The 13,806-nt window shown below is 34.7% G+C and overlaps 1 protein-coding gene across 18 annotated transcripts in view; it reads left to right on the top strand.

Moving 5' to 3' along the window:
• MIER1 (MIER1 transcriptional regulator) overlaps nt 1–13,806 on the top strand; it is a 56,138-nt gene that overhangs the window by 33,521 nt on the left and 8,811 nt on the right. For 11 of the 18 annotated variants that reach the window (XR_007471843.1, XM_033407506.2, XM_049698309.1 and 8 more), the window contains 5 exons: nt 5,649–5,690; nt 5,987–6,138; nt 7,368–7,449; nt 8,737–8,891; nt 12,180–12,307. Coding sequence is in view for 17 of the 18 variants with exons in the window: in XM_033407506.2 (XP_033263397.1) it covers nt 5,649–5,690; nt 5,987–6,138; nt 7,368–7,449; nt 8,737–8,891; nt 12,180–12,307 (559 nt within the window). In the remaining variant the exon portion in view is untranslated. The remainder of the gene's footprint in view (nt 1–5,648; nt 5,691–5,986; nt 6,139–7,367; nt 7,450–8,736; nt 8,892–12,179; nt 12,308–13,806) is intronic. The other 7 variants (XM_033407510.2, XM_033407520.2, XM_049698319.1 and 4 more) reach the window with 4 other exon arrangements.

Below are 13,806 nucleotides of genomic sequence, written 5' to 3'. Positions count from 1 at the left end.
TCTGTAAGAAATACGTTTTCTGTTTCTCCACTTCTGTCCATAGAAGTCTAGCCAAAAAAGAAAGAAAAGTGAATGCTTCTTTGGTATTGGATTATTAGATGACTTAAAACATTCCAACTTTTAATTTTTTTCATATTTTAAGTACTCTAAAATATATGCCCTTTTATAACCTTTATGATTTATATTTTAAAAGGTTATTTTGTTTCAGTGGAAGCTGTTGGACAGGTTTTAAAAAAAACAAGTAAACAACTAATATAAAAAGTTTATTTGCTTCTGAAACTTCTAATATTACTAAAATTGAGTATTTTGATGTTTGTGTATTTAAAAACAATTTGGAAAAATTGTTTTACTTTGGAAAAACAATTTGTATACTTAAATTTTACATTTTTTTTCATTATTTTGTCTAAAAGTGCTAAGGTAAGTCACAAATAATAAATACTTGACAAAAACAGAATACTTGAAGATTTTTTTTTTAAGTCTATTTCAGATTATCTGCTTTTGAGAGAGTTCCAGAAAGAGAGAGAGAGAGTGTGTGTGTGTGCGCGCGCACGTTTAATGAGTTTTCATGTGCGGTGTGACATCACTCAATGCTAGAACTCTTTCATCATTTCTTTATTTCAGTTTTCTTTTCCGCACTTCACCTTACATATACAGAGCCTTTGGGAGTTGTCGTCTTGTTTGTTTTCTTTTTCAGCATTCCCTCTAGAAAATTTATATTCTAAGTATGCACCTGCTTTCAGGGCAGAGCAGCAGATCAGAAGCAGTTAAGGGAGCACCACAGGCTAGTAAATTCTAGTGACAGTAGAAATGTTTTAACACAACAGTAACAGCTTTCAGGTTAATTTCTGCAACATACAGGAATGTTAAAGGTATCAATATGGAGTGACCTTGTTGTATATTGAAATTCTGTGCACAGTGTTTGTGAATACATTGTAATTGTGTGCAAAAATGAATGATCCATTGGCTTTTGTATTTTTTTATATGTGGCAAGTTAATATTATGGCTAAAGATGGTTTTAACTATCTCTCAATATGTTTATCTTTTATTTTAACATGTTTGCATTGTTAGATATCACAGTGAATAAGTGATCACAATCTCCAATTTTGATTTACTGTTTTCCATTTTAACATTTTAGAAAGCAATTTTATGTGTGTATATATATATATATTTTTTTCTTTCTTTCTTTCTTTTTCCAGAAAAGCTGTGGTTTATGAAGCTTTCTCACTTTGAGAAATTTAAGCGTGTTATATTGTATGAGGATCAGATGCATTTACCAGGGTTACTGCCTTAGATGAGTCACTATGATTCAGGCCCTTTCCTCATCTTTATAGTTCTAGGAATTCAAACTTTGGTCATGATACCAAGAATTCGTCTCCACTTAGGTTAACCTGTGCACACAAACCAAATTGTTGTAAAACTATTAGGTAAACCACACTGTTAGAAATAAAACTGTCAAAGGGATAGTGCCTTTTTCCCTTACAGCGAAAGTTTCGCAGGGTATTTTTCATCAGTTTGGTGATCACATTCAGAAAGGAGAGCATTTGGTTTGAGTGATTTTGATAACAGTGCCACAAAACTTAAGATATCTTGATATCTGAACTGTAAGGAATTATTCGGCAGTTGGATTAGAATTTTTCATTGCTATAAGGAAACCCTATTACTGAGTATCCTAAAGAGACATTAACTTTTCCTCTTAAATGTATGTAAATGATCATTTTTACTCAATGAGTATATTATAATCATTTGTTTATTCATCTTTGTATCCTTAATACCTTGGGAGATCCTTTTCATATAAGACACTTCGTAGTCACTTTGGTAGCTGAGTTATTAGGTGGATGCAGATAGTGTAAACAGAATGTATGTGGAGTCAGTAAACTTGAATCAGTATCTAGGCATTTGGCCATGGACGTGTTACTTAACTACTTTTTTCTTCTTGTCTATAAAATAGCAGTCACCTATTTATTTATAAAGCTCGTGCGAGGATTCACGTGATGTTTTTACGTGTAGTGCTTAGCGGCATAGTGTTTGGCACAGAAAATGGTCAGTAAGTGGCATTAATATCCAAAAGATAATTAATCTTACCCTTATGTTTAGGTTTTATTATTCACATTTTCAGAAAGTATCAATTTATGCTCTTTTGCTTGCAGGTGACAAAAACTGAGTTCAGTTTAGCTTTAGCAAAAAAGAATTTACCTTATTGCTTTACTGGGAAGTTCTGGCTAGTCTGGCTTCAAATAAAACTGGATTCGGGATTTTTATGATATCAGGTGTCTCTCCTCCCCCTTTCCTTTATTGTCAGACAAGCTAGGATGGCTACTGGGAGCTCATGACTTATACTTTTCACTATTCTAGCCAGGAACCAGCAAAAATGAGAACTTCCTCATCCCCCTTTGCTCCAGCAAAAGTCCTAGAGAGAGCCTCTATTGACTCAGCTTGAGTCTTACCCAACCAGAATTACTGTGAGCCAAGAGAAGAGTGAGTACCCAGGCTTGCCCTGGCTCCTTTATCTCTTGGGGCTCCAGGGAGCAGTGTCAGCCCTGCTCAGACTGTATGAAAAGGGTTTAATTCCCAAAAAAGTGCTGGGCATATGAAAAACATGATTTTTAAAGTTACGTGGGTGTTTTGTTTCTCCCATGTACTAAAAACTGAGTAAATGCTGCAGCTTTGTGATAATACTAAATAATTCGAATACTTGGTAAACATCTTACAATGCATGGGACCCCTTTCCTCAAACTAAGAAGTATCTGGCCAAAGGTGTCAGTAGTGCTGAGGTTGAGAACCCTTTACTAGATTAGCTGAGAATTAGATGGACTACTGAGGAAAAAAAGTCAAGAGAAAGGAACAAGGTATTCTCAAATTTTCATGCTTGCATGACGTAAATTTTAGAGTAAGTAAATGTTGGCTAGGAATTACAAAGCAGTGAATAGCAAAGGACCAGGTGAATTGTTGTTTCTAATGAATATTAGACGAATTATTGATTCTTAAGTTGCTTACTGAAAAATGAACACATGTATTACCCTTAGTTGATAATAGTACTGTTGAAACAGGCAGTTCAGTTAATCTACACATAGGAAAAGCTCAGCTAGACAACTTAAAATTCATGTCATTAATCACAGTGTGACCCTTTAAGAATGTGGAAATCTCTATTATAAACCGCATTACTACACCTTGCTGATTATGTTTCAGCATTTTCATTCTCATAATATATTGATTAGGTAGAATTTTTACTTGGGCATTAAAAATGGAATGACACCTTTTTTTTTTTTTAACAGAAACTGGAGGTTTATAAATTTCATTTATTTATTCACGTTTATTCTTACTCACTAGGAAGTTCCCAGATTGCAGAAGTTTTTGATTTTGTGGTGTAGTTTCTCAGCTTTCTACATTTGTCATCTCCATTCCCACCCCCAACACACATATAATGAACTTTGTTAAATTATTTTGAACTCATTTTTGCTTATCTGACACACTTACTTTGATTACTTAAAATACCATAAAAAGCACTTCCCCAGTTAACAACCTGTGTTGATAGACTAGGCGAGCTCTTGCCTTCTGAGACTCTTTCACTTATTTATAATCACTTGTAAATTATATCTTTCAGTAGTATGAGGTGGATATATTTATAGTTGCTTTTTAAAAGTTCTAATATTTAGGCTTGGTAATTCATTCGAATGAAATAGTTTCAGAAGATGCTGTTACAGTTCAGTGATTGTGATCTTTCAAAATCCAGCATGTTCATGAAACTATACAATTATAATAAAGACTGTTTTTTCCTTCTGTTGCTGTCATATTTATAGAGGTTCATGTCATATTTATAGATGATAAATTAAAAAAATAGAGATAAATAAATTTAAAAATCGAGATTATTTTTCCTCCTTATTTTCGTGTGTTTTATCATAATGGTGGAGTTCTTCCTGAATTTATGATCTCTTGGCGTTTAGTCATTCTATAGATATTTAATAAATATCAACTGTGTTGCCTTTTTTATTTAGATCATAGTCAGAAGTCATATTTAGAGTATAAACTTAACTGGAAAGTGATTTGGTCTGTTTCTGGAACCAGTTAAGGCAGTGTGGTTTATTCTCTGAGAATGCTAGTGGTTCTCACCTCATTGTCATTTTTAGTATATACATTAAATGAAGTATCATATTCTCAGGGTTAACCTATCTGGCTGCTAGTCACAGTTCTAGGGACCTGACTTGTCATTTGGTGCCATCTGGTGATGTTTGTGTACTTAGTTTAAATAAGCATATCTCTGTATCCTGTGACTTGGGACTTCCAGTTGATTCCAGAAGTATCTCTCAGGTAGTTTGTGCTTGTTTCATAGGCTCAACATGGGGTATCTAACTGGGAGAACACTGGGGACTCAGGGACCCACCCTCCATTGTCTTCTTCCTGAATCAGGGTTTCCTTGTAAGGCATTGTCCATCTCCCACTCCCACTCCAAGAATATAAGAACTCTCGTGTGTTCCCTTTGGCAAAGAAAGGCTGAGTGCAGACCAGAAATCAATAGCAGTATATCCAAATTCACTTTATCATGGGAGTTTTATTGTATTTACAGTTTGGAGTTTTACTACGATTGTACCAACAGGTTAGAAAAGGAATAAGGTTTATTACTAAGGAAAAATGTAAAGTGTATGTGTGTAGTGGCAGGGGAGTGGGTGGGGACAAGGTAATTTATATGAAAACACTTAACATAGTACCTGGTATGTAGGAGATGTACCTTTGTTAGCTGTTAATTCCTTTTCATAACACAAGGAAGTTTGACAATGTCAGCTATACTTTGTCTCTTAAATTCAGAATCTTTGTCCAGCTGGCTCCTTTCTATTGGCATTTAAGTGATTATGTCTCATGCCTTTAAAAACCAACAAACAAGCAAAACCAAAAACTTTCTTCAGCTATGCTTCCTCTCTAGCTACTGTACTGCTCTATCTCCTCCCTCACCATGAAACTTTTCAGAAGAGTTTTCTACTTTATTTCTTTAGCTTCTATTTCCTCTTCATTCCTCTCCAGTATGGCTTTGGCTTCCATCTCTGCACAGAAACAGTTCTTGAAACATTCCCCTCCTTGTTAATAAATCCAGTGCACCTCTTCAATTTTCATCCTGCTTGTTTAACAGCATTTAACCAATCTATTACTCCCTGAAACATTTTCTTTCCCTTGCTGCTATGGTGCCACACTTTGATATTTCTTCTGTCTTGTGACTGTTCCTTCTTAATTTTGTCTGTTTTCATCTTCCTGTCATTTAGGATTCCACAAGGCTCTCATCTTAGTTTCTCCTCCATTCTTTCACTTATAAAATTTTGATGAAATTGGGGCTTCAATCTTATAATGGAAATTCTGATGAAACCTAAATGCTTTTTTAAAAAAAATAATGACTTGTTTTATGAAAATGATTTATGCTTATCACAATATATTTTCAAGCATCATGGAAAAGTACAAAGATGTAAGAAAAAATTGTCCCAAATCCTACCACCAAGAAATAAGCAGTGTTAACATTTGGTGAGCATTCTTTTAGACATCCCTATTCAAAAATCATAATTATAGCTGACATTCATTGAAACTTATTTAATATGTGTCAGAATTGTTTTAAATTGCTTGAAATCCTTACAGCCATGTATAATAGGATTGTTTTCCCCATTTCACAGATGAGGCAGAAAGAAGGGAAGTAACTTGCTGGGGTCATACAGGTAGGAAGTGTTGGTACTGCTATTCAAACCAAGAGAGGTTGGAATTTGGTAAAGTCAAGCTAAGTCAGACTAGATCTGAAAGGGGCATCAAGTGGTACCTTCTGTTTAGATTGTTTAAATCACTTAAGCTATAAATATTGCCCCAGAATGAAGTCACGCAAGTAGTGGGACCACACTTTACCTCTCAGTTCTCAACATTTTGGCTCTAAGTATGGGTTATTTGTTCAGTGATATGTTTTAACACAAACTCTATCAATTTTTGGCATTATTTTTAACATTATATTTTACTGATTTAGTATATGAAAATGATGATCAGCTCCTGTGGGACCCTGAGTACTTACCGGAAGACAAAGTGATTGTATTTCTTAAGGATGCATCTAGAAGAACAGGTGATGAGAAAGGTGTAGAAGCAATTCCTGAAGGATCTCACATAAAAGACAATGAACAGGTACATGAATAAGAAATAACTTACAATATTCCCAAAATATATTAACCACGTACGTTTATAAGTTTAAGTGCTGTCACATTTAGTGCTATTCTATCCACCAAAATTCCTTTACAGATGGTCCCTGACTTAACGAAGGTTCAGCTTAAAATTTTTTGACTCTATGATTGTATGAAAGCAGTATGCGTTCAATGGAAAGCATACTTTGAATTCTGATCTTTGCCCAGGCTAGTGTTGAATATCTCTTGTGATGCTGGGCAGTGTAAGAGAGCCATACCTCCCGGTCAGCCACGTGATCATGAGGGTAAACAACTGATACAACCATTCTGTACCCATACAACCATTCTCTTTTTCACTTTCAGTACAGTATTCAGTAAATTACATGAGATATTCAACACTTTGTTATAAAATAGGCTTTGTGTTAGATGATTTTGCCCAGCTGTAAGCTAATGTAAGTGTTCTGAGCACATTTAAGGTAGGCTAGGCTAAGTGATGGTGTTCAGTAGGTTAGGTGTATTAAATGCATTTTCAGCTTACAGTATTTTCAACTTAGGATGTGTTTTTGGGGACCCATTGTAAGTAGAGGAAGATCTGTAATGTCATCAACAGGGAGTCTGATGTTTATAATCAGCATAAGATATGTAGTATTGACACACTCATTGGTATGACTTCAGCTCAAATAAAAATTTTGATATTTTATTTTGCCTGTATATATTTTTTATTAAGCTTTTTGAACTTCCTTTGCATATCCCATAGAATCTGTGGATATCATCAAGTTGGGAATACCTGTCTGGGATAATGTTATTCTGTATATAATAGAACAGTGCCTACCATGAACCTAATAGCAGCATTATATACTTTCTTGCCTTTTTCACCAGTGTTTTTCTTTTCTGATTTGTTTTAAGTTGTCTTTGAATAGGAACCCCAGAAAACCAAAAAGAAGGGACTTGTGATTATTATAAAATTTCTTTTTATTTATAAATTCCTAGAGTACCATGGCCACCAGTAGAGTATTTGCTTATCCATTATTTTCTACATATTCAGAGGCAGTTAATTATCAGGAATGAATTATGTTTTTCTTTAGTGTTCTTTATGTTGCATTTACTAGAATTACTTGTCCTCCAGAAAGTATGAAAACACTGGATTCTGGAAAAGCCTTTACTCTCTTAAGAAACTGTAGCCTTGAATTGTTCATAGTCCAGGTTACATACTGAAGCCTTTTATTTTTCTAGGCATTATATGAATTAGTTAAATGCAATTTTGATACAGAAGAAGCATTAAGAAGATTAAGATTTAATGTAAAAGCAGCTAGAGGTAAGCATAAATATTAATTTTTTATTTGTTTTCATGATATAGCAGAAATTTAAAATTTAAGCTTTTCAATTTACCTAGGTATATCCTAAATTTAATAATACTAATCTCTGAATTCAGTAAATATTTGCTGGAAAACAACTTGTTATAACTTGTTAAATAACCTGTATATAACACAAGTGTTACACAAGGCATTATGGGGAATGGGGTTAATATTGTCCCTTCCTTTATGGGAAAATAAGGCCATTTAAATAAAAATATATAATGCCTTTCAATTTTAAGGCATTTTTATAAACATTTTCCTGTTTGATCTTGGTAATGATCCTGTGAGCTAAGTAAGGTGAAAGATGTTAGCTTCACTTTAAAACTGATGAGAACTGAGGTCTCTTAGCTGAGGCAAGCATAATTCATAAATAATGAAGCCAAAACTAAAATCCAGGTTTTTCACTTTTTTACTCCAAACTGGCTCTCACCCCACTTCACTAAGAGTACTGTTTATATATCATTATGTAACAAAGGAAAGATTATTCATTCAACAGAATTGGAGGGCCTACTAAATTGTGAGGACATAACTATAAACAAGGTCCCTGACATCACAGTGCTTAGAGCCTAGGTAGGGAAGCTGAAAAATAGTTACGAGTTCTTCCAAGGAGAATTAGAGGGTGCAATCCAAACTTATTGCAGTGGGACTTAACCTAGTTGGGGAAAGAGTGAGGCTATTAAAGCTTCTCGAACAAAGGGATATTTTTACTGGCTAGGTGAAAGGAGGTTGAGGTAAGAGGCAGGAAATAACTCTAGACAAAGGGAAGAGCATGCACAAAGTCTCTAAAGTAAGAAAGGACATAACGAATTAAAGGAATTGAAAGGTAGCTTGTTTAGTTGGATCATAAAGAATAAAGGGGAGGGCTTCCCTGGTGGCGCAGTGGCTGGGAGTCCGCCTGCCGATGCAGGGGACACGGGTTCATGCCCCGGTCCGGGAAGATCCCACATGCCGCGGAGCGGCTGGGCCCGTGAGCCATGGCCGCTGAGCATATGCGTCCGGAGCCTGTGCTCCGCAACGGGAGAGACCACAACAGTGAGAGACCCGTGTACCGCAAAAAAAAAAAAAGAATAAAGGGGAAAGGCATAAGTTGAGGTTGGAGAGTCAGGGACTAAATCACCCATTATTAAATAAGGAGTTTTTGTCACTATCTTTTTTAGCCATCAATAATAGAATTCAGGAGTAAAATACTTCCCTCATTGTTAACAGAAAGTTACATTTTTATTTACAACTTTGTTTGTTATATGCAGCATTTGGGAGAATATTGCTTAACAGTTTCCCCTCCTTCCCCCGCCCCCCGATTTTGTCAGAGGAATTATCTGTTTGGACAGAGGAAGAGTGTAGAAATTTTGAACAAGGGTTGAAGGCCTATGGAAAGGACTTTCATTTGATTCAGGCTAATAAAGTAAGTGATGATATATGTTGTTTCTTTTATTAAAAGAAATTTAGTTAACCTAGATTATATTAAATCTTCTATTATGTTTTCTAATGTTAAAGGTTCAATAATGAATATTTTAATACACTGGTATTTAGAAAATTATAATAAGCATGCCTAGACTTCCTGGCATGTATTTGCTAAGTGACTGTTCTCAATGTATGATATTGGAAGCCTTTAAGAATTAGACGTTTATAAATATGTTCATCAGCTTCTGGATGGGATGTGTGTATACACTGTAATTACTTAAAGCTATTTTCCACAAACTTGTTACAGATTTTTTTTAGGAGGTTCTTACTTGGAAATTTTACAGCATTTTTACCATGACATTATTTATAATTAAGATATTTTTTACATTTGCTTAAGTCCTAAGTGGTCCAAAATCAGATACTTAATATTTAATTTGGTTTTAATTAAGATTTAATTTTCCAGAAGAATATCTCAATAAGTCAGCTTTATTATACATTATATAATTTTATAATTTGACAATTTAGCATAATTTATCATGCCATATGGATAATATCAATCACACAGTGTCAATGTATACCCAAAAAACCTTCATAAGTACTTGCAAATTTATTTTTAGGTTTAATTCTCTTAAACTGAAATCAGGTAGGATTTTTAATAGTAACTACACAATTACATAGAATAGAAAAAGGTGTTCCTAGGGGATATTAGGACAGGCAAAATTAAAATCTCAGAATGTAAATATAGGGCTTCCCTGGTGGTGCAGTGGTTGAGAGTCCGCCTGCCGACGCAGGGGACACGGGTTCATGCCCCGGTCCGGGAAGATCCCACATGCTGTGGAGCGGCTGGGCCCGTGAGCCATGGCCGCTGAGTCTGCGTGTCCGGAGCCTGTGCTCCGCAACGGGAGAGGCCACAACAATGAGAGGCCCGCGTACCGCAAAAAAAAAAAAAGAATGTAAATATAGGAAATTAAGTAATTTCTAGGTTTATAAATATCACATTTTTAGCAAATATAAATGACAAGGAGCTTGGCTTTACATGTTTCCTTAAGGATGGTGTGTAAGATATGTGATGGCTTATCTAGGATGATGCTGAAAGTATCTGGGCTTATGTGGGCTTGCTTCTGAGGCTCTAAATAGTCTGTCATCACATTCTCCTATTTCATACCTCTGGATGTGATCCGATGGTATTCACTTGATTTGTTTCAACACATATTTAACAGTATCTATTTTATGTTCCAAAATAAAATAGCTGCTTACAAATCCTGTGAGTTCATTTTTCTCAATTTTGTTGTTCTTTAGTTTATTCTTGATTATTTTGTTGAATTTTGGTATTTGACATCAGGCATAATTAATAAGAGAAATTTTGAGTCTTAGCATTGATGTGAAAGGTGTATCCAAATCATCTTAATGTTGTATCCAACATTAAGGTGTTGTATCCAAATCATCTGATAATTTCCAATATAGTGAATACTCTATGAAAGGAGCGCATTATGCTAATGTCTGTTTCATGTAATGGCCATGCATGTTTCTGATTTTAAAAAAACAAATTGTCTCATGGTTGAAAGGGACAGCGTTGTGGGAAAGAGTTTTCTAGCATTCCTGCTTGAATTCAAACACTATTGACCAAACCATGCTGGATTATCTGTGGAGGGACCCTTGGGATGATAAGCTGATGTAACTGGCAGGAGCAGTCCTTTTTTAAGGAATAAGAACATATTAGATGACTTAAAACTATTAGCCAAAAAAAGTCTTAACATAGTATTGAAAATAAGACCTTGATTTCTTTATAAATATTTGGGATGGTGATATTTCAGTGTTACAGAAGTCATCCGACCTTTATATACCTAGTACACTAGTTGTTCCAGTGAACAAAGGGAGGACAATAATTCTTAAGAAGAAGACATTGAAGTCCAGTGAAAACATTAAGGCTTTGTTTTTACACCTGGAATTGAAGTTTGGATCTTAATCGTAGGTTGTATTATGCACACTTACTTAATTGAGGATTTTTCATAATAATGTTAACTTTGCATGCTACAAAATGTGTTTGTAATTTTTGCTTTCAGTAACGTACAGTTGACTTGACAATTGCCTACTAGAAATAAGATTCTAAAAAGGAGGCAAAAAACAGCTTGAGAAGATGACTGGGTTTTTAGTTTTTGTTTTTAAAGCCCTGATAGCTTTGTCTTAAAGCAACACGGGGCAGAAAGAAAAATATATGTCCCATAACAAAATAAGGATGTCATAAAATTGACCTTAGGTGCAGTCAGTCCCACCGGATCCCTTCTTCAGAATCAGAAATTTATGAGTTAAAGCATATTGTCTTGCATCCCAAACACTCATTCAGATACCTTTTTAACTCCTAGTATTTTATATGCATCAACCCTACCAGCTCTCTAAGCAAAGTAGCAGAACAGGGAATTTTGTCAACATCAGTTGCCAATCTCATATGTTTAACATTAGTAAAGGGAGCCATTCAGTTGCCCAAATAGGTATAGCACAGTAAGCCACTGGAGTAATTTAGTAAACAAAGTATTAGCATTACTATAATAGCTTTTAACTCACTGGGGAATACTTTCAGCCTTTCTAGAAAGTAAGTAACTGAGTCTGGATCAGTGTTGGGATTAGTAAGAGAATCCTTTAAATGGAAATTTAAAGGCAGTCTCCCTAGGCGTTCTGTGAGTAAAAGTATTTGCAAATTGTTTATAACATTATTTTAATTCAAATGCCACTTCCAGACATTTTCAATAAAGGGGTATTTATTTTATAGTAAATGAACATATGATAGTCTCTTTAAAAGCATAATGCTATTGACATATATACACTACCAAATGTAAAATAGATAGCTCGTGGGAAGCAGCTGCATAGCACTGGGAGATCAGCTTGGTGCTTTGTGACCGCCTAGAGGGGTGGGATAGGGAGGGTGGGAGGGAGACACGAGGGAGGGGATATGGGGATATATGTATACATATAGCCGATTCACTTTGTTATACAGGAGAAACAGCATTGTGAAGCAACTATTATTCCAATAAAGATGTTAAAGAAAATTAAAAGGTTAAAAAAAAAGCATAATGCTAAATATCTGAAGACCTGTTGCCAATGTATTATTTTTCTTAATGGGAGTTCAGAAAGAGTAATTTTTAACACAGCTGCTACAGTGTTGTATTTTGTAAGTGGTATTATGTATTACTTAAAGACCAGCTAAATTTGTTTTCAAACTTCAGGTATTTTTCATGAGATAACTCCTTTAAGGAGGAGATACTTGTTAAAAACAAGTATTTGTTTCTTATAGGTTCGAACAAGGTCAGTTGGTGAATGTGTAGCATTCTATTATATGTGGAAAAAATCTGAACGTTACGATTTCTTTGCTCAGCAAACGCGATTTGGAAAAAAGAAATATAATCTTCATCCTGGTGTCACGTGAGTATTTTTTCTTTTGAGTCATTTTTGCTAAGCTTTTCTAAATTTTTCTTGAGAAAATTGTAATTTTTAGAATCTTCTTTCTCTTGCTAGGATAAAAGTTTACATTAGTTTCAATTTATCCATTTATTGACATCTTCATAGGGCATTTAGACTTTTCAGTGTATTATAAATACATTGTAAACTACAGTTCATCTTGAGACAGCAAATTTATCAAAGCGAATGTTAAGAGTGTATGTTTTCAGTAGTATTCCTGAGAGGAAATGGATCAGAACAGCTGTGAAGGCATGTTTTTGTTAAATTCTATTCCATTCAGTATAAGCGCATGCAGTTTTGATCTAATAACACTGAGAGAGAGCAGTAAGAATAGGAGAGACTATCTTTTCTAAAACTTATAGGGCCATATGCCTAATAGGGGCCCTTTAAAGAGGAAGGGAAATTAATATTTTTCCTTTCCCAATCTATTTTTGATTCTGGGAACCAAAATCAGATTTGGATATAGATGATATCAAAGGGAAAAGATGTAGGGTTATAATAAGTTAGGTAAAATTGCATTTTCTTTTATTACAAAGTTTTTTATAGAGAGGTGCACATGTGCATGATGACTTCCCTTTCCCTAAATATTCTGAAACCTTTTCCTTTAACAAATAATATTTAATAAGTAATGTACCTTTAGCTAACTCCCAGTGATAGAGGGAGTATAGTTTATTATATCCTGTTTTTAAGCAAAATGCCTATATGTCTAATCCATTCCCCACGCACCAAATTCTCTTAGCTTCATTCAGTCTAGCTGTGGAATGAAACACTGTTCCCACTCCCACTAGCAATTTGTTACTTAAGTATATAGTACATAGAGTATTGAACCCTTCATTTCACGTGAGTTGCTCTAAAATGCTGATGAATTTGTTGTGGTGGAATTGACTTTACCATATACAAATTAACTTTGCCAATACCTTGAGTATTCCCTAATGTTTATGGAATAAAAATAATGCAAAGTTGTGACTTCATTTGGTCACCATGCACCACTGAAGTTCTTAAGCCTGGCCAAATAACTGCCTTTGGAAGATGTGCTTATATGCATATTTGCTTGTGCTTTTCAAACTCCTAGGCTGCACTATTTCTTGGTCATGTTCATTTACAGGTGTCTCTGCTGGTCACTTCCTTGGAGGATCAAACACTCTAAAATCCAAAGCAGAATTATCTAAAAGGGAATAAATGGGTATGATTGCCCCTGGAAGTCATGAGACATTGGACTCTGTGCCTCATTCTCCCTTGTTCAAATCTCATAATGAGTAGAATTTTATATATAACAGTATTCCAAATTTTATATAATTGCTTACTGTTATCAATTTATAGTTAAATTTGTATTTATTGGTAGTGTTGAGGCACAGTGATGTAGAACTAGATACAGCTATCTAGTCTTCAGAGTATATCTTAAAATAGTCAGTTTTCAAGCTATTCTATAGGGAAAAGCAATAGTAACATCTTTCATTTTTTTC

This window comes from Orcinus orca, chromosome 1 (genome assembly GCF_937001465.1).
Source record: "Orcinus orca chromosome 1, mOrcOrc1.1, whole genome shotgun sequence".
Lineage (NCBI taxonomy): Eukaryota > Metazoa > Chordata > Mammalia > Artiodactyla > Delphinidae > Orcinus > Orcinus orca.
Note: the sequence above shows the minus strand (reverse complement) of the source record. Positions and strands in the feature narration are given on the sequence as shown.